Consider the following 20,904-nt stretch of genomic DNA (forward strand, 5'->3'; position numbering starts at 1 on the left):
TGACGTCGGGCTCACGTGACACCCTCCCCAATCCCAACGTGTTGCCCGGCTCCACCCACCAGCGAGGGAGCTTGGTCGGCGCCAGGGGCTAGCCCTCCCCTATCCTCTGTCTCTGCCACGGGGCTGGTGGTGCGGTGGCCGAGGGCTGATGAGTGCGGCTCAGGGCACGCGGGGGCCGGTGCGCGCGGTGGAGTCTCCGCCGGCCCCGCCCTTGCGGCCCCTGTTCAGACACGTGCGGTACGAGAGCCTTGTGGCGGGTCTGAGCGGCGGGGTCCTCTCCACCCTGGTGCTGCATCCGCTGGACCTGGTGAAGATCCGCTTCGCAGGTGAGGCGGGCCCCCTGCTCCCCCCGTTCCCCTGCAGAGGGGGCACCCTCCCTGGACGGGCCACTACGCCTGCTGGAGCCACTCCCACTGGGGAAACTGAGGCACAATGCGTAGCACAGCCTGGCTTCCAGTCTGCCTCTTCCCACCTTCGCTTCAGAGCATGGATTTGCCATGCTGCCGGAAGGTTAGAGCGAGCTGCGCAGGGGCGTGGTGCGTGCGGTGCCCGCTCTCCTTCCCCGGCGCCTACGGCTCTCCGAAACCAGCCACGACTCGAGACTTCTAGTGGGAGCAAAGGTCGAGGGGACCGGGGGGCTGCGATTACAGCAAAGCCTGGGATTGCGAATGTACTGTAAGCACGATCCAGCACAATACTGAGTAACACTAAACTTTAACTCAGGTGTTTTCTGGGGGTCGGGACCCCTCAGGGGGTCACGAGGTTATGACATGGGGGATCGCGAGCTGTCAGCCCCCACCGCAAACCCTTCTTTGCCTCTAGCATTTATAATGGTGTTAAATGTATTGAAAGGTGTTTTTAATTTATAAGGGGGAGTTTCACTCAGACACTTGCTATGTGAAAGGGGTCAGCAGTATAAAAGTTTAAGAACCATCGCAATTTTGGTACATTGACTGGATCTAAGCACCTGTCAGAATACACTTAACCTTAATACACTATTATAACAAGTATTCGGTTATCTTGTTCATATATGACATGCAATATTAAATTCCTTATGTGTTAGATTAATTTCTCCCATGGTACATAACTGGGGAGTTTTACTGACTTTAGATCCAATAAATTAAATAGTAGAGACAAAAGAGTATTTAATTTAATCATAGAATCCTAGAATATCAGGGTTGAAAGGGACCTCAGGAGGTCATCTAGTCCAACCCCCTGCTCAAAGTAGGACCAATCCCCAACTAAATTTAGCCCCATTATTGTAGGCTGTGATGCTGGTCAGCAGAGAATGAAGTTGGAATTGCAGTTTCTCTGCAGGGAAGGGTGTCCTCTTCTTTCCGATGAGCTACTGTTGATGTGGCTGATGAGTTGTTCTTTTGAAGCCTCTATTTTATCACATCTGTTTATATATAGGTTAAACAACTGCCTAATTTCTTTATATTTATTTCAAATGGATTTTTGGATAATTTAGCCTCCAAAATTAAATGTTGTGAATTTTTGAATTTACAAAATATGTTTTCTGTAACATTTAAAGATTCAAGTAGAATTGTACTTTTTTGGTGAGGATTTAAACACTTTTTCTTACAGTTACAGATGGAGCATTGTGTCAAGCATATGGACACCTGGAAAATACAACTAACTGAGTAGAAGAAAAATTGACTAGATTTCTGTTTATTATGAAAATCTTATTGATATATTAGCAGCAGATAGAATAGGTGGTGAAAAATAAACTAGTTTCAGTAGTCTTAAAGGTCTGGTAACCCAAGATATTTTTTTAACAGGACAGTGTCCCTTCCTCTAAATCTTACTTTTCCTGACATCTAATACCACATTTTTGCCTTATTTTGGCAGTGATAGCGAGCTAAACTTCTCTATACCTCAGCCCAGCTCTTATTCCTAACTGTCACAGACCCCTCTAAGTTTTGCATTCCAACTTTGTTCTTGGGCTTTGACAGTTCCATTTTAGATTGTATATGTGATTTCCCACGCCTTGGATGCTGGCTGTTTCTCAAGAGCTTTATGGTATGACTAGACAAAAGTCTGTATTCCAAACCACTGAGACTTGGACTCCTTCCCTCACCAGAATGGGCCCTTTACATGCTCTTTTCTGATTCCCAGAAATAATTTTGGGGGTGCGCATGCTGATGCCTCAGGTTTTTTTCTGCGCCAAGACCTCACCAAGGATAAAACCTCTTCTCTGCTCCATGTGATTCCTGCTGCTTGTGGCCTCAGGTGGTAGGTTTTAGCCCACAACATCACCGTCAATCAGTGCGTTTTGAGCTGTCCCCCTGAATTATTGGTTGGAACTCTGATGCCAAATATGTGTCCACCCCACCAAGATGGATTCTCACCAAACAGCATAGATGGGATTTCATTTTTCATTTACCTGAGCCAGGGATGAACCCAGAAGAGTCTCCAGCCTCTGCCTTCAACCAGGAAGTGGAATTGGGGACTGAGAAATGAGGATCGTGATTAAAAAAAACCTAAACTATTAATTAAAGAGAAAGTTTAAAAACAAGTTTAGGGTAGGAGCTCCCACACCTGCAAGATCTCACTAGATTTAATTAGGGTGGTTAAGAAACCGTTAAAGTGAAATGCAATTGATAACCTGAGATTAAGATTATATTGGTAAACAACAACTTCACTGACCACCCTAATGTATGTTCCAGGCTCTGACTTCCCTGTTGTTTTGAGGTCCTGCTGATCCATTTCTTTTTTCAAACTTGGTCTTTGTCAGAACATATTATGTACATGAGGCGGGTCAGAGAATGGATGTAATAAACAGAAAATGCTGTCTGTGTTTTAGTTACCAAACTACCATTTCTGATGGGGGCATAGTTTCTCTGCATAAGCAGGCCAGGAAGCCACTCTGGTGGCAAAATTTTGAGCTGACTTCCTCGTTGTGACACAGGCTTAACAGAGTTGGGAAAGTTTGCTTTAGTTTGCAGTTTAGGTCACTCTGAACCCCACCTCTGGTTCCTGCTTTCGAGGTAAATTCCTTGTATCGCAAATACTGTAGCCATTAATTTTACAGTCTTATATTATAGTAAGAGCAGAAGCAACTGCTATAGTGGCTATAGTCAAGGCTACACAAACATTTCTGTTCCATCTGAAATCTATCAGGCTAAAACTTTCCATAACTTCCATCTTTTCTTAAGGTGAATGTCTTTGAAAGTTTGGGCAAAAACAGTTCAGCTGTTGAATAGAAAAGGGCCAAAGATACACTTTGTTCTAATTTAAAAAAAAAAATGCAATGCAGCCCAAGTAGTGAGGAGCGGCAGAGAAAAAGTTAGAATTTAGCATGGAAATAGCCTTTGATTGTTCTGGTGAAAACTGATTTTGAATTGACCGGATCATGACCTGTTGAAGATGATACATTTTAAATGGGAATTTCTTGCTAAAGTCATAATAAAAATTCCAAGGGACGAAAATCGTTTGGGGGAGAAAAGTAGTATTTGTCGAGGACCACAGAAATGTCAAAGATTATAAGTTAGATGTAGCATAAAACTCTTATGGCATTAATAAGACAAACTCTGTCCTCTGTAAAACTGACAAAATGCTTTAAGTCAAGGACACTACTCATCTAAGGTACACTGCAGCAGAGTTACCTTCTCAGTGAGAGGTGCTTCCATCCTGTTGACCGTAGGAAGTCTGCAGAACAATTGCATCAATCCATTGTACAGTTCCCCAAACCTTAACTCACATTCACCTTCGGAATACAGCTACAGTAGAACCTCAGAGTTACAAACACCAGAGTTACGAACTGACCAATCAACCACACACCTCATTTGGAACCAGATGTATGCAATCAGGCAGCAGCGGGGGGTAGGGGGGAACAAATACAGTGCAGTAGTGTGTTAAATGTAAACTGCTAAAAATATAAAGGGAAAGATTAAAAAAAAATAGATTTGACAAGGTAAGGAAAATGTTTCTGTGCTTGTTTCATTTAAATTAAGGTGGTTAAAAACAGCATTTTTCTTCTGCATACTAAGTTGCAAAGCTGTATTAAGTCAATGTTCACTTGTAAACTTTTGAAAGAACAACCGTAACATTTTGTTCACAGTTACAAAGAAAACCTCCATTCATGAACTGTTTGTAACTCTGAGGTTCTAGTGTAAATAGTTATGCCAGCGGGTTCACTACGGCTTTCTTTAACACTGCACATTTCCCTGCTCAGCCTAGAGAAAAAGGTATTTGCTTTGTAGTGTTTATACCGCACACTTTTACTCTTTATGGAATGTTGGGGGTTTTTTCAGTGTAATCTCTTTTTTAAATAGTGAGTGACGGGTTGGAATTGAGACCAAAATACAATGGGATTCTACACTGTTTGATCACTGTCTGGAAGAGTGAAGGACTACGTGGCCTGTACAAAGGGGTAACTCCAAACATGTGGGGTGCAGGTGCCTCCTGGGGACTCTACTTTTTCTTGTAAGTGGATCTGTAGAATATTAATATTCTATGCAAAGTGATCCTTGAATATGCAAAGTGAATCCTTGCACTTTGATTTTGGGGAGATGGTGAGGGTGCATAAATATAAATGTTTCCCTTTGTCATCACTTGATATTTTAAGTCTTATTTAGACTGTAAGCAGTTTAGGACAGGGATCTGTAACTGTTGTAAAGTATAGTGCATGCCTTGGAGGGTAGTGTGGCCTAATGAATAGAGTACTGGATTGGAACCAGGGTGGATTGATTTAAATCAGTTTTAATCATCCTTTAACCAACTGTACTCATGATTTATTTTAACTTAATCACTTTTAATGTTGTCTTGTGTTTGTACTTTAGTTATTTTCCTAAAGAAAGATTCATTCTCACTGGTTGGTATAACCATTCAAAATGTTGATTTACAACTAGATAAAGTCTTGACATGAAATATGGTATGTTTTTGCTAATCAGGAGAATGCACTATGTCTATACACTTACTTAGCAATTATTTAGTGTAAAACACATTGAGTCTTGGGTTTCTTACATTTTTATTAGAAAATTGTGAACGATGCATTTTATTTATTAGATTATTAATTTTTATTTGCATCTTTTCTAAGTATTTGAATAGAAATTGAAACTCAAGTACACAAAAACAGCATTTTAAAATAGTTTTTATTAGTTAAATAAAACTACCTTAAATGTACTGGATACATAAGAAAAAGATCATCAAAACATGCTTTGTATTAAAACTTATTGCTTTATTAAGGAAATACTACAGCGAATTGACACAATTATTTCTGGTCACCATGTGCTTCAAGATTTTAGAAGTAGTAGATCTCATCCTCACACCCCATTTTTATTCATGGATTGGAAGAGGGAAAACAAGTTTTCCTGTTGTTTTTCCAACTTCCAATCAGATTCTTTACTTTGATTGAACTATTTGAATAGACTAAAATTAAAAAAAAAAGTCTCTGCACCTGCAGAAGAGGGTACTGCTGTCAATAGCTGGTTTATCACTTCAGCAAATTCTGGTTTCAGGTGCTTAGCCAGTGACTTTGACCAGGTCAGTGGTTCAGCTTTCTTTAAAACTTTGTCAGCAAACATAGAAAACATAGCAGTGTAGGTCTATTAGGGTCCTCAAGGTGAGGTAGTCCATCCCTTCACAGTGAGGTAGGAGCAAGTATACTTAGACCATCCCTAATAGTTGTTGGTCTAACCTGTTCTTAAAATCTTTCCATTGCAAGAATTCCATAAATTCCCTTGTAACCTATTCTAATATTTAATTTCCTTATAGTTAGAAAGTTTTTCTTAATTCTTAATATCTAACCTAAATCTTCCTTGCTATAGCTTAAGCTAATTAGTACTTGTCCTACTCTCAGTGGATATGGAGAACAATTGATCACTGTCCTCTTTATAATGGCACTTAACATTATTTGAAGACTGTTACTGATTCAAGTGCCCTCCCCTCTCCCCCTGCTGTGTCAGGACTAAACATATTCAGTTTTTTAAAACCTTCCTCGTAGGTCAGGTTTTCTAAACCTTTCATTATTTTGTTGCTCTCCACTGTCCAATTTGTTCATGTTTTCTTAATGCCTGGTGAACACAACTGGACACAATACTCCAGCTGAGGTCCCCAGTGCTAAGTAGAGCAGAACAATTACCTCCTATGTCATACATACCACATTCCTATTAATACACCCCAGAATAATATTAGCCTTTTTCACAACTGCATCACATTGCTGGCTCATATTCAATTTGTGATCCACTATGCCCCAGAGTGTCTTTTCAGCAGTACTGCTGCCTAGCCAGTTATTTCCATTTGATTTTTCCTTCCAAAGTGTAGTACTTTGCACTTGCCTTTACTGACTTTCATCTTGTTGATGTCATGAAAATTCTCCAATTTGTCAAGGTCATTTTGAATTTTAATCCTGTCCTCCATAGTTCTTGCTACCCTTCTCAGCTTGGATTTTATAAGCATTCTCTCTGTTCCATTATCCAAGTCATCATCAATGAAAATGTTGAGGAGTTCTGTACCCAGGACAGAACTGCAGGGCCCCACTAGGTACATTCTCCTGGTTTGACAGTGAGCCATTGATAACTACTTTTTGAGTACAGTCTTTCAACCAGTTGTGCACTCACCTTATATTTATTTCATCTAGACTGTATTTCCCTAGTTTGCTTATAAGAATGTCACGTGGGAGAAGCCTTATTAAAATGAGGGTGTAGCACATCTATAGCTGTTCCCAACCACTAGGCCAATAACTGTCAAAGAAGGAAATTAGGTTGGTTTGGCATGATTTGTTCCTGACAAATCTACGTTGGCTATAGCGTATTACCCTATTATCCTCTAGGTGCTTACAAATTGATAGTTTAATAATTTTATTCCAGTGTCTTTCTAGGTATCAAAGTTAGGGTGACTGGTCTATAATTCATTGGGTCCTCTTTGTTTCCTTTTTAAAGATAGGTATTAGGTTTGCTCTTTTCTAGTCCATTGTGATCTCACCTGTCTCAAATAAGTCCTTGAAGATATTCACTAACGGTTCTGAGATTGCTTCAGCTAGTTCCTTAAATACTCTAGGGTGAATTTCATAAGGCCCTGCTAACCTGAACAAATTTAACTTGTTCTTTTCCTGTTCTGGCTTGTGTGCCTTCCCCTGTTGTAAATGTTATGTTAAGTGTCTGGTCACAATTAACCTTTTTAGTGAAGACAGGAGCAAAATAAGCATTAAAGAGTTCAGCCTTCTCAGTGTCATCCATTATTAGCTCTCCTTCACTGGTAAGTTGTGGACCTATGCTTGCCTTCTTCTTTTTCTTGCTCCTACTGTATTTATGGAACCTCTTCTTATTGCCTTTTACATCCCTTGCTAGGTGTAATTCATATTGTGGCTTAGCCTTTCTGATTTTGTCCTTGCATGCTTGCACTATTCTTTTGTACTCATCCTTTGCAATTTTTTCATATTTCTACTCTTTGTCGATTCCCTTTTGATTTTCAGGTCATTAAAGAGCTCCAGATGGAGCCATATTGGCCTCCTAATATTCTGTTTAGCTTTCCTTGGCATCAGGATAGTTTGTTGTGCCTTTAATATTGTCTCTTTGAGAAATCGACAGGTCTCCGGAACTCCTTTAACATGTACTACTTACATTAAAAAGTATGTTTTATTTCCTTTTTGTGGTTATAATTTCAAGTTTAATTTTTTAAAAATCAAATTTTTAATCTAAATCAGATTTTTCTTTTTCTTTTTTTTTTATTATTGATTTTTATTCACTCTGTCTGGGATTCAGGAGACCTGGATTCTATTCATGGCTCTGCCACTGGCCTGCTGGGTGACCTTGGGCAAATTATTACCTCTATGTGCCTCAGTTTCCTCGTCTGTAAAATGGGGAGGATAATGATATTGACCTCCCTTGTAAAAGGCTTTGAGAGCTGATGGAAAGTACTGTATAAGAGCTAGGTTTTATTATTATGATGCTGCAGAAATATTAAATAACTTTACTTGTAGCTTGTCTGTCTTCAGTGGAAAATGGTGAACAGCAGATTCCCCAGGATCTGTACTGGTACCTGTGCTGTTCAACACATTAATTAATGATCTGGAAAAGGGAGTGAACCGTGAAGCAGCAAAATTTGCTGCTGATAGAAAATTATTCAAGATAGTTCAGTCCAAAGCAGACTTTGAGGAGTTACAGAGGAATCTTACAAAACTGGGTAAGAAAATGGCAAATTAAGTGAGATCTTGGAGTAACTGTGGATAGTTCTTTGAAAACTTCCACTTCATGCCCAGCAGCAATCTAAAAGTCTCTCAGTATGTTAGGAACTATTAGGAAGGGGATAGAAAATAAGGCAGAAGATACAATACCACTTTATAAATCCATGATGTGCCCACACCTGGGATACTGTGTCCAGTTCTGTTTGTCCCCTCTCAAAAAGGATATAGTGGAACTGGAAAAGGTTCAGAGAAGAGCAACAAAGATAATCAAGGGTATGGAATGGCTTCCATATTAGGAGAGACTAAACAGATAGGGGGTGTTCAGCTTGGAAAGGAGATTTCTAAGGAGAGAGATGAGAGGGGTCTATAAAATCATGAATGGTGTGAAGAAAGTGAATAGAAAAGTGAAACCCTTTCCAAAAACTAGGGGTCACCCTATGAAATTGATAAGTTTAATACAAACGAGGAAGTACTTTTCACACAACATGCAATTAACCTGTGGAACTTATTGCCATGGGATGTTGTGATGGCCAAAAGTATAACAGTTCGAAAAAGAACTGGATTGGTTCATGGAGAATAGGTCCATCAATGACTATTAGCCAAGCTCCCTGTGCGCCCCACCCGCGTCGCCTACCTCCGGGCCAGGGGTGGGCAAACTACAGCCTGCAGGCCAAGATTGCCCCCCCGGTGCCGCGAGTGCCGCGCTGCTCCTGGCATCACGTCCCTGCGGGGGTTGGGGTGGCACAGAGGGCTCCGTGCGTTGCTTCCAGGCACTGCCCCCTGCAGCTCCCATTGGCCAGGAACGGGGAACCGCAGCCAATGGGAGCTTCGGAGAAGGTACCTGGAGGAGCAGCAAAAGCAGCGCATGGAGCCACGTGCTCCACCCCTCCTCCAGGGGCCACAGGGGCGTGGTTCTGGCTGCTGAGCGGGGCCAGGGCAGGCAGGCAGGGAGTCTGCCCTGACTGGTGCCACCCTGGAGCCACTCTAGGTAAGTGGCGCCTGGCCGGAGCCTACACCCCTCCTGCACCCCAACTCCCTGCCCTGAGTCCCTGCCGCACCCTGCACCCCTCCTGCACCTCCTGGGGGCAGGGAGGGAGCAGAGTTGGGTTGGGGACTTCAGGGAAGGGGTTGGAATGGGAGCAGGGCCTCATGGAAGGGGTTGGAATGGGGGTGGGGCCGGGACAGTGTGGGGGTGTCAGTGATGAGGCCCTCAGGCCAATGCTCTAGTCCTCATGTGGCCCTCGTGGTCATTTGAGTTTGAGACCCCTGATCTAGAGCTTATTCTCTTCTGACTTCCACCTGTTCACCTCCCAGTGAAAGTTCACTCAAAATCCAGAATGCAGACCAGAGGGCATGAGGTCAATCCAGCAGATAAAGATTGATGTAATGTAGTGCTAGAAAATGAATACCTACCACCTAGGTTTTATGAAGAGGCAGTCTTTTGTCTTATAAACATCTCATACAAACTAATTCTTCGCTTAAGATAAAAATTACAGGGTGCAGTCCCATTGTTGTCATCTAGGAATATTCTGTCACTTTAAAGAGTACTGTTGTAAAAGATATTTAAATAGCCTAAAGCTACAATTCAGCAATTTGTATTGCATCTGACTGAGACAGGTTAATCTCTGACTCTGTCTGCTCTCTAATGGGCAATGGTGCATAAAGTAATCTTTAAAAACCTTTTCCTAAATGATCTGTATTTCTTCTATCTAAATATGTTTTACCTCTTCCAGCTATAATGCCATCAAAGCCTACAAGGAGGAAAGAAAGCTGGAGGGTCTTGGTGCAACCGAACACCTAGTGTCAGCTGCTGAGGCCGGTGAGGAAAATGCAAGCGAGATTAATGTTTACCTTCAGCCTGTCCATATGCTGTTTTTGCCTTTGTCTGTCAATGTTGCTTTTTCTTCCAGATGGCAAGTGCAAGTGTTTCAGTCCAGCTGCATTCACTTATAAAGTAATAAATAATTTAATACTGTTTGGTTGGACAGCTGTGTGTTCTACATTTTTATTCATAAATAGCAACCACTAAAATGTTTTATGGCTGCCTAGCCCTCTTTTCTTAATATTTTATACAAATTCTAGTGCATAAACTATATGCAGCTGTTCAATAAAAGGCCAAAATTTATTAAACACATCCTTGTAATATAATGTATTAGTGTTAATTTTGTGCACTTAGAATGACACACAAAAGCAGATATAGGACCCAATCAGGCACCCATTGAAGGCAGTACAATAACTTGGTTGGCTTTAATAAGCATTGGATTGGACCTGTAGTGTCAATAAGATCTTGAATTCAGATACATTTAATTCTTAACGAATAAAATGGATCTGAATTCCAGAACTTATCGACACTACAGGTCCAATCCAATGCTCAAAATATCTTACCTACAAAATAAAAATATCTGATCTCTGCAATTTTTAATCTAAGTCATTTCTAATGTTCTTGTGTTCTTGTACACATTTCTCTGATATAGATGGTAATCTTGGAGCTTTGGAAGAGTTCTTGTTGCAGTATTACACATTAAATTGTATCCTTAGTTTGTCATTACTTTACAGTCCTATGACTTAAAGTAATCTGTAAAGCTACATCAGGTCAATCATTCTGACAGAGCGAGGTGGTTCATTACATGGACACTTTATTTCTGTGCCCCCTTGTTTAATTTTGAAATTTTGTGTACCATAAGGCTAAATTGAGATAATTAAAGCACAAATAAAATAATACTAGCTGCTTATGTCCAGATTCCACCATTTGGACCCTGGTGGACTAAAGGAGGAGATATCCACTAGCCCCAATGTAAAGGATACACAGGGAGCCCTGTGGTCTGCAGCATGCTTTTCTGCACAGACTCCCCAAATTGTACCAGTTTCCCCTCCCACCCTCTGTTCAGCAGAACTGTTGCGGCAGGATTTGGCTTTCAGAGTTAAGAGGAAAAGAGTGGGATGCTTACATTTTTCTTGTTTAGTGCTCTTGTAGGATGGGGGTGTGTGTGTTTTGTACTGAATTGAACAAAGGGGTACAAACTTTCAGAGTGGCATTCATAATATTAGTCTAACTTCCATCTGTTCTTAGGAGTCATGACCCTCTGTATCACAAACCCAATATGGGTAACGAAGACGCGGCTTGTGTTACAATATGATGCTGGCATTGATTCATCAAAGCGCCAGTACAAAGGAATGTTTGATGCTCTTATAAAGATATACAAGCTCGAGGGTATACGTGGTTTATACAAGGTAATATAATTTGACATAATGGAGAAGAATTCTGGAATTTATCATGGGTGTAATAGCACTGTGGCTCTTGTGGAATTGGAAAGTTGTTACATGTTACTATAAAAGCTACCTTTCATCATCTCATAAGCCTATTTCTACCACACCAGAGGATTGCAGCAAAAAAAGCTTATAATGGTAAGTAAAGGTTGCAGAAGGATAAGCAGTAGTGAAACTGGAAGAGGGAAGACTATGGGGTACGTGGACAAAAGCATTGTGGGCTGAAACTCAGATGAGAGGAATATGACTAAAATAGAAAAGTTGAATCGAGAACTGCTTTTGTTTAATGATCATGAATTTTTCTTCTGTAGTATTCTCTTCTAGTCGTTGGAGGAGAGAGGTGGTGGCAACAGGGCATAATTTCTAGGGCAGATTGGTGCTGTTACTGATCAAACTGTTCCCCGTCATCCAATCCCATCTCTCTGCCTGTCTTTCTGACATCTCATGAATGTCCAACCATCATCTTAAATGCAGTGTGACTGAAACAGAATTATTAATCTTCCCTCCATTACTATGGACAATACTGCAGTCACCTCCCACATCCCATTCCCAGGCATTTAGGCCTGTAATGTGTCATCTTCAGCTCTGGATCCACACATTTTGTAGGATTTTAAATTAGGCTACAACTACTAGCTACACAACTGCAAATGTGGCTTTTATTCTTTTGGTGTGAGAATTTATTTAGGGAAACAAAATACCAGCTTGATTTGAACTTCGTTCTGCGTTCCTTCCTTCAGGCCATGACATTAGGACAGTCATGGATACCTTGGAGACCTGAAGAACTCTGGTTCTTCTAATCCAGCTAATGCGGAGGAACAGGCTTACTGACTCTTAGCAACTATGGGTAGGTTACTGAATGTTAATCTCCCTTATTTGCTGCGGGAAACCTGATCCCAGTCTCTGAGATTGTTGTAGCAGGTACCAATGAATGCCAAGTTCTGATAACTCTGAAACAAAATATTTCACTTACTCCTTAACCTGAAGTTGCTGGGATTCTTTGGTGTGCCTGGATAAATGTTTGTTCTGTTCCATGTAGATCAGTTCTAATTTCTTGCATCTGTTAGGACTTCTTAAATTCTGTTCCATTGGGTTGCCTTTCAGATTTTCCATGTGTTTAGTATGTGTCTTGGCCTTGGATGCTTCTCTCTAATGCTAATCTTACGTGCAAGAGTAGGCATCCAAGCTAGGTACTTCCTTTGAAAGAGCCTATAATAGCTGTTATCTAAAGAAGGTTACCCACATAAGTATCCACATCAAGCAACTTTTGCTTGAGATTAGGCCTGTTTCAGCCTGTTATATTCTAGTCTAGAGTAGTTAAGGCCTTTTCTTTTTAAAGAAATTAAAGCATGGAATGACTTTCCCTGCTGCTTCATCCTCTGTGTGCCATGTTTGAAGCTTTGTGAAGTTTTGTTTAGTATGAACTAGAGAGTCTGTGACCTACGAACACAAAGCTTCAGAGTAACAGCCGTGTTAGTCTTTATTCTCAAAAAGAAAAGGAGTACTTGTGGCACCTTAGAGACTAACTAATAGCTTACCAGCAGGAGAGTGAGGTAGGGGGAAAGAAAACCTTTTGTAGTGGTAAACACCCATTTTTTCATGGTTTGTATGTATATAAACATCTTCTGTATTTTCCACAGTATGTATCGATGAAGTGAGCTGTAGCTCACGAAAGCTTATGCTCAAATAAATTGGTTAGTCTCTAAGGTGCCACAAGTACTCCTTTTCTTTTTGAGAACACAAAGCTGTATTCAGTATTCTCTTCAGATAACCATTTTTGCAGATGAATAAGGTACACTTCCTCATTCTCCACAGTTGTGTCTAACTGATTCTTATCTCTCATATTTCACTGCCTATGTTTCTCTTCTTTAGCTTGTGGGCTGCAGTCTTCCTCTGGTGGATGAGTGACTTGGAATCTAGCCCTCCAGCCAAACCACAGTAAAGAGTTCTCCGTCTGGACTCTAATTATCCCAAAAGCAAAATGCATCTCTTTCTCACCCCACTTACCCAGAGTTGCCCTCTCTGAACTGAACAGTTTCTTTTGCAATCCCTGAAAAAGCTTTCTCTTTAGCCTGTTGTGCACATGGCCTTGCATCCACAATTTTCAGGCCTGCCTGGGATTGGTAGTTCATTTGCCCTGTTGATACAGGGTTCCTCAATAACTTGCCTTTCCTGAATTAAGCAGTTTTTTTTTTTTCTTGATCCTCCCCAGGCCAAATCAGTAGTCATTCTATTGATGCGGGGTGAAGGAGGCTTCATTCAACCCAGCTTGTGGTCCCAAAATAAGCACAAGTGCCCAGTGCCAGGTCTCAAGCCTGCACCCTTACTATATTGCCTCAGGCCTTTTCCTTCAGATACTTGATGCTCGAGTTCTGTTCTCTTCACCTGCCTGTTTCTTTAGTCCATCCACAAGGTTGTTTCTTTGGTGAAGAGACCAGAGAGAGAGGCTCTGCCAAACTGAGGCAAGAACAGTTCTCTGTTTATAGCCTAGCTGTCACATAATATGCCCTGCCCATCATTGCCTCCTGGAGACTTCATCTGCCAGAATTCCCTTGTTTGAAAGGGTTGAGGCCCAGTAAACAGCAAGCTGGTCTTACCAGGTCTTAAAAGAGCCGGCACAGTAATCCCAGGCCTGAGCATGCCAAATCATGATTTAGGCCCCAAAAATATCATGAGGTTGGCTTAAAAATAATGAGATTTAAAATATACTAATTTTTTTGGTTCTCTATTTGACTTGGTGACTTCAAGGTTCATGTTCTTTAGCTTTTCTCCATAACCATTAGGGCTAAAATCTTAAATTAAAAAATAAACAGATTCTCATATAATCACAAGACCCCAGGTGCTGGGGTTTTAAGAAAAACACCGAATATTGTGAAACTCATAATAAAATCACTTGAGTTAGCATGTCAGCTATATAGTCCATTTTGTGTTTTTCCTTAGATTAAAGCTACTGATTAACAATAAATCCTTTGTTGAGCGGATATGTAAACATATCTTGAAAGGGACTATAGCAGAGATTTTTTTTTAAGTATCATGCCTTGGCTACTGCAGTCTCCTCCTCAGATGCCTCCAAACCTGCATCCTTCGAGATCATCTGAGTTCAGGGTGAAGTGACAGCAGCAATTAGAAATAAAAAAGCAAAATGTAACACATGGAAAAGGAGGGAGTAGATAGCTTCCCTTATCAATTTTTTGCACTTCATAATTTGTAATTCATTGATTCCAAAGAATACAAGGGAAAAATCCATGGCTGGCAGGGCTAAGGACAATAAGTACACGTTTTTAATTATATTGGGAACAAAATCCTAGCAATGATATAGACCCATTGAAATGGTATAATTGTTGATTATGAAGAAAAGGAAGAAGTGTTCAATAAATATTTCTGTTCTGTATTTGGAAAGAATCAGGATGATGCTCTCATCATATGACAATGATAATACGTTCCAGTCCATCAGTAACTGAGAAGGATGTTAAACAACATCTGCTAGTGATAAATTTGTCTGAGTGCAAGTTATCCAGGCCTGCTGATGTGAGAGTCCTAAAAGTGTTGGCTGAATAAGGGAAAAGCTGACATTGAATTCAACTGGTTGAGTAGTAAAAGATGGAAATATAATTAATGCTAGTCAACATGTGTTTAGGGAAAATAGGTCTTGTCAAGCTTGATATTCGTCATCTTTTAGATTAAAAGTTTGATAAAAGTAATTGCGTAGATATAATATACATAGTACAGTGCAACATTCTCATTAAAAAATTAGCATTATATAGTCTCTATAGAATTCACATTAAATGGATTAAGAAGTGGATAACTGATAGATCTCAAAAAGTAGTCGTCAGTGAGGAATTTTTGAATGTAGGGGTGTTTCTAGTGGGGTTCCACAAGGATTGGTAGTAGGCCTGATGCTATTCAGCATTTTCATCAGCAACAAATAAATAATATAAAATCACTACTGATAAAACTTGCAGAATTGCTGGGCCGAGCTTCCCTTAAAAGGCCAGCCATCCTGTGATGTATTCACAACGGAACCTGGCGACTGGCAAGTAGTGATCACTGCTAATAACTGGCTAAGAACCTGAACTCATTCTTTTGGATTTGTTACCTTGTCTCCCCTAGCCAATTATTTGTCTTGTCCGCTTGTAGCATAGTCTAAAAGACATGACTTCTCCCCGTCCTGCATTCCCCCAAGCACCTCAGAAGGTACACACTCAGGAGGGGTTGGGTGTGCTTGACCTCTTGAGGTCCAGGGTCATTTTGCCATTGTGGGTCTCTGTGTTGAACTCACAACTCCCCGCACTGGAGATCTGGATTATTCAAACTGCTACTCCATCAGCGGTGCCTCCTGGGAAATAATGGGTAACCCACCCTAACGGGATACCATACTCCATTCATAAATAAGTACACAATTCTCAAATTACCAAACAACTCCAGTAAGCTTTATATAAACAATAGAAATTATAAACACAAAAAATGTCAAGAACAAAATATACTAAATAAATATATATGAACATGGATAGTTTTTTTTAAATATATACAAAGCCGTCTGTAGAGGATGCTATAAACCTCTTTTTATATCTCTTTTGGTCACTTAAAACAACCACCCACAAAGTCTCCCTGACTCTAGTTATTATGTCAGCCCTCTAACACAGGGGTTCTCAAACTGGGGGTCAGGACCCCTCAGGGGGTCACGAGATTATTACATGCGGGTGGGGTCGCGAGCTGTCAGCCTCCACCCCAAACCCTACTTTGCCTCCAGCATTTATAATGGTGTTAAATATGTTAAAAAGTGTTTTTAATTTATTGGGGGAGGGGTCTCGCTCAGAGACTTGCTATATAAAAGGGCTCACCAGTACAACGGTTTGAGAACCACTGCTCTAACGTGTCAGTCCCAAGTCCAGGTACCTATCAGTGGTGCACTTGTAGACATTGCAGGCACTGTGGCCTGGTGTCTTGTCTGAGGGGGTCCAGTGATCCACAGAGCAATCTGAATCTTGGAAATAGCTGGGATGATCTGAATCCTTCTCTTCTGGGGTAACAATCTTAGACACCAGCTTTTTGCTTTTCCTCCTGGGTGAAGTAACTGTTCGTGATCAGGCTGTTGGCTGTGGCAGCCAGCTGAACTGTTCATCAGGCAGTCACTGCCCTCAGAGTGGCATGGCAGACCCTGTGGAAGCCCAGTTCAATGGAGTTTCCCAACTAAGGATTGGGAAAATTGGGGAAAAAAAAAGTCAATCTGTGAGGGGAGCTGGATGCTCCCTTCCTGTCTGGTGCTCTCCGCCACCATCTCACTCACCCTTTCCGATGTCGCCTCAAAGGAGGGGCTACCTCCTCCTTGTCTCTTTCTCAACTATTTGTAGTGTTTTAGTCGTGCAGGTCCCAGGATATTAGAGACACGAGGTGGGTGAGGTAATAGCTTTCATTTTATTTTATTTAGAAGAGCTCTGTTTAGCTGGAAAGTTTGTCTCTCTCTCCAACACAAGTTGATGCAATAAAAGATATTGTCTCATCCACCTTGTCTATCTACACTGTTACCCAGAGGAATACAGAACCATCTTCTCTCTCCCAGATCCCTGGGGTAGAGAACCAATCAGAAGTCCCCTGTGTCGGGACATCTGGAGCTGCTGGTTTAGTTCCCTCCCTCCAGCCTCCTCTCTGCTTAAGAGAGGGTTGACTGACAACAGAGCAGCAGTGCTTCTGGGATGCAGTCTTCAGCCCTGGCTGGCCCAGATAAGTTTCACCCCCTTATGGCAAGGAGGCGGGGGGGGGGGGTTTACAGCTGTAAACTCTGTGTGGCAGGGGCTGATGTTTAGATAGACGTTTTTGTATGGTATGTAGCACAACAGGGCCGAACCTGGTTGTAGTCTTTAGGTTTTACAACAATATAAATGAGTTGTGTGTATTGGGAGGGGAGCGCAGAGCATATGTTGGAATAAGCAGATGCAAGCAGGTTGTCTAGCTTTCAAGGGTTGCAGATTAACCTGTTGTTTTTTTTTTTTTGTTTTTTTAATAAAAATGTTTTAGGGATTTGTGCCTGGTCTGTTTGGAACTTCACATGGAGCACTTCAGTTCATGGCATATGAAAATCTGAAATTGAGATACAATAAGCATAGAAACAGACTATTGGATACAAAATTGGTAAGTTGCCTAAAATCGAAACGTTTATCTTTTTATAGTATGTGAGTATATGGAAACCAGAACTGTAGATCTAGAACATAGATCAGATGAGAGTGTACTGTTTGTGCAATTGCCACAAACTACCAATTGGTTAGCTATTAATGTTATGTTAACTTTTGGCAGATCACATAGGAAAAATAGGGAAAATACTCATTGTTTTTTCACTTTCGGTACAAATTACCTCATCACAAGACAGTTAGCACTGTTTTTTTACATGTTGGAGTAATCTACTTTTCATCTGAGAACTTGGGAAATCTTGTTTTGTTTTTGTTTTCTTGTTAAATTAACTTTTGGGAGAATGCTTGTAGTTCCACAAATATAAACAAATAAAAAAGTAGCTATACCAAAAAAGTAATTTATAATATACTTTTTAGGATATTACTTAAGTATGCTATTGAACTTGTGGTATAAATGAGAGCATCCAGTATAATCAGGTTTTACACCAAAATAAGTACATCTAATGCTAGTATTAATGTGTAATAAACATCAGCACTTCTTGGAACCTGTATACCCTTCTTATAGAAAAAAAATCTAGAGTACTGCTCCGTTCATGCTTTAAAAAGCAGTGTGATAGTTCCCAGCATTTTTAGTTGTCTGTAATTTGACTTAAACTAACATTGGTAACTTTCTTACAATTTTAGACTGCTTTAGAATACATTACCATGGCAGCACTATCCAAAATATTTGCTGTATCAGCAACATACCCATATCAAGTAGTGCGAGCTCGTCTTCAGGATCAACACAATCGGTACTCTGGAATGGTTGATGTTATTCGCAGGACATGGAGGTAGGCATAGAGAAGTAAGAATGCAATTCTGTGAAAATGACCTCACCTTAATCAACAGATCTGCTCCCGGTCTGTAGTCAGTGTTGTGTCTGCTGACTTCAGTGACACATTTTTATTACTGTTTTTTTTCTGTTAGCTGTGTTGGTTCTGCAGGGCCAAGTGTGAATTGGATTCTGTTCCTCCTAGTACATCACCTGCTCAACGGAGTTATTTACTTAGGGCTTGTCTTCACGTACAGCACTACATCAGCACAGCTGCACTGGTGCGCCATTGCAGCACTTTAGTGAAGACGCTAACATACTATTGGGAGAGCTTCTCTCCTCAGCCTAGTTAATCCACCTCCCCGAGAGGTGGTACCTATGTCAATGGGAGACGGTCTCGCGTTGACATAGCAGTTTCTACAAGGAGGGTTAGATCAGTGTAACTACATTGCTCAGGGGTGTGGTTTTTTCGAACCCCTGAGCGATGTAGTTATACTGCTATAGATCTGTAGTGCAGACCTGGACTTAGTTAAATCTGTACAAACTCTTTGTAGTCAGTGGGGTTGCACAGGTGCAAGGGCTAGAATTTGAAGACAATGAAGATCAGGTGTAAAACTGAATATTGGGGACGGGGAGAGACATCCTGGGCTTCCATGTTTGTTTGTCGCAGTGATTTTTCATTCAAATCTGCTTAAAAATGTTCTTTCCCACCCCCCAAAGGAAAGAAGGAGTTCATGGATTTTACAAAGGAATCGTCCCCAATGTGATCAGAGTGACTCCTGCCTGCTGCATTACCTTTGTAGTGTATGAAAATGTATCGAATTTTTTGCTTAATTTTAGAAAAGAGAATAATTAAATTAAGCTAGAAGTTTGCATCCAGTGGAGTTTACTGTCCTTTATTTTTTGAAACTTGTAATCCGAGAGAAATATTGTACAACTGTCTATCTTGAGATTGTGAACTGCTCCAGTAATCAATGCAAGAATTTGGAGAGAACAACCCAAACTGCCTTCTCTTCTATTGGAGCTCTCCTGACCCCTCTATTTCCCTCTTCTCTGTGAATCAGCAGCCTCTGCCTGAAACAGCTGTTCCCATTCCAACCTTAAAACAGCACAGTGACTGTAAAAAGCCAGTCTTGCAACAGCCATGTCCTTCAGTGAACTGATCTCTCTAAATCAGCTTTTCCTATACAAGCGCAAGAAGCTGATGATGTCCAGGGTTAATTGAGTGGGTTTGTAAGGACATCAAAAGTTGTGACAGGTTCCAGATGTATCAAACACAGGGCCTCTCTTTGGCTGTGACCCAACAGAACTGTGTACATGCTCGTCCTCATGGTGGTCTGGAGTTTTCTAAATCCCATCCATGTGTAATTTGTCAGGTTTCAGAATGACAAATGCCCTGACTGCAGTGTGTGTGCAGTGCAAACCCTGACTCACTGGAGGAGACTGTGCGGGGGACAGCACAAACATTTAATTGGGGATTGGTCCTGCTTTGAGCAGGGGGTTGGACTAGATGACCTCCTGAGGTCCCTTCCAACCCTGATATTCTATGATTCAGAGTACCTTTAAGGTACAGTGTGGCTGGAGACAGTAAGGAGGAGGGCTGTTCACCCAGCCCATTATATTAAAATCTGCTAGACCTCCAGTTTTAGCATAATGTCCAAGGCATATTGCAAAATGTTTGCAGCATCAGACCTAAATCAGCGGTTAATGTGTCGCTGGCCACTTCTCCAGTTTTTCCTCTTAGAGGGAAAGATAAAGTCCCTCTTAGTTACAGAGATTACATGTAAACTCCAGGTTGAGTTTCAGACACATAGACATGTTTAATAAATAGCTTGATGCTTTTGCACTAGTTTTTGTAAATAACAGTAGTTTTCAAAGTCTTATTTTAAAGATGGATATTTCAAAATGTTGGTCTTATTTATTCAGGTTATTAATACCACAGCGTAGTCTTCCACCATAAGCACCATTTGAAACAGCGGTGGCATCCCAGGGGTCAGGATCAAGGGTACATGCTTTTCAGACTTTAGTTATTTTTAATTCTGCATCAGGAAAATTCTTTAACTACAATGAAAGCATTCAATTGTTTTGTATAAAGTATCAAATGAGAGTCAGGAGTTAATAAATGTAAATACAAGAATTATTCAGCCTGTAAGTTAAATAACTTGAAGCCAGGCAACTGGTTTACCTTTTTTATTGCTTAGGAAATTGATTATTCCGGAAGCTCATCCTTTCATAGTAAGCTAACGTAACTTATGACAAGTTCCTTATACATAAGAATTAATTTGGAGCTGAGGAATTGATTTCATTTTATGACCCTGGAATTTAGGACATTGCAAACGTTAAAATGTTGAGCATTCTTAATTCAACCATTTGAAGAGTAGCTTGATATTGAGAGGAATGTTTGTTTCAATTGACTAATCTGACTGCCTTCTTGGGTAATCTTTTGTGCATGTTTAAGGCTTTAATAACTAAGCTTCTTGGGGCAGGGACTATCTTTGTTCTGTGTTTGTACGACACATAGCATTGTGGGGTCCAGGTCTGTGACTAGAGCTCCCAGGTGCTACAGTAATACAAAT

At 40.8% G+C, this 20,904-nt stretch overlaps 1 protein-coding gene across 2 annotated transcripts; it reads left to right on the forward strand.

The window, feature by feature from the left end:
• The first annotated feature begins 28 nt into the window (after window positions 1-28).
• On the forward strand, window positions 29-19,207 carry SLC25A32 (solute carrier family 25 member 32). 2 transcript variants are annotated; one of them, XM_048841455.2, is made up of 7 exons: window positions 29-326; window positions 4,278-4,428; window positions 9,862-9,947; window positions 11,199-11,359; window positions 17,408-17,521; window positions 18,202-18,347; window positions 19,049-19,207. In XM_048841455.2, the coding sequence occupies exons 1-7, from the start codon at window positions 149-151 to the stop codon at window positions 19,182-19,184; spliced, it is 972 nt and encodes a 323-aa protein (XP_048697412.1). In that variant the 5' UTR covers window positions 29-148; the 3' UTR covers window positions 19,185-19,207. The 2 variants fall into 2 exon arrangements, with proteins under 2 accessions (XP_048697412.1, XP_048697413.1); XM_048841456.2 differs by lacking the exon at window positions 29-326 and adding an exon at window positions 343-675.
• The last annotated feature ends 1,697 nt before the right edge of the window (window positions 19,208-20,904 follow it).

The sequence above is a fragment of the Caretta caretta genome, chromosome 2 (genome assembly GCF_965140235.1).
Source record: "Caretta caretta isolate rCarCar2 chromosome 2, rCarCar1.hap1, whole genome shotgun sequence".
Classification (NCBI taxonomy): Eukaryota; Metazoa; Chordata; order Testudines; family Cheloniidae; genus Caretta; species Caretta caretta.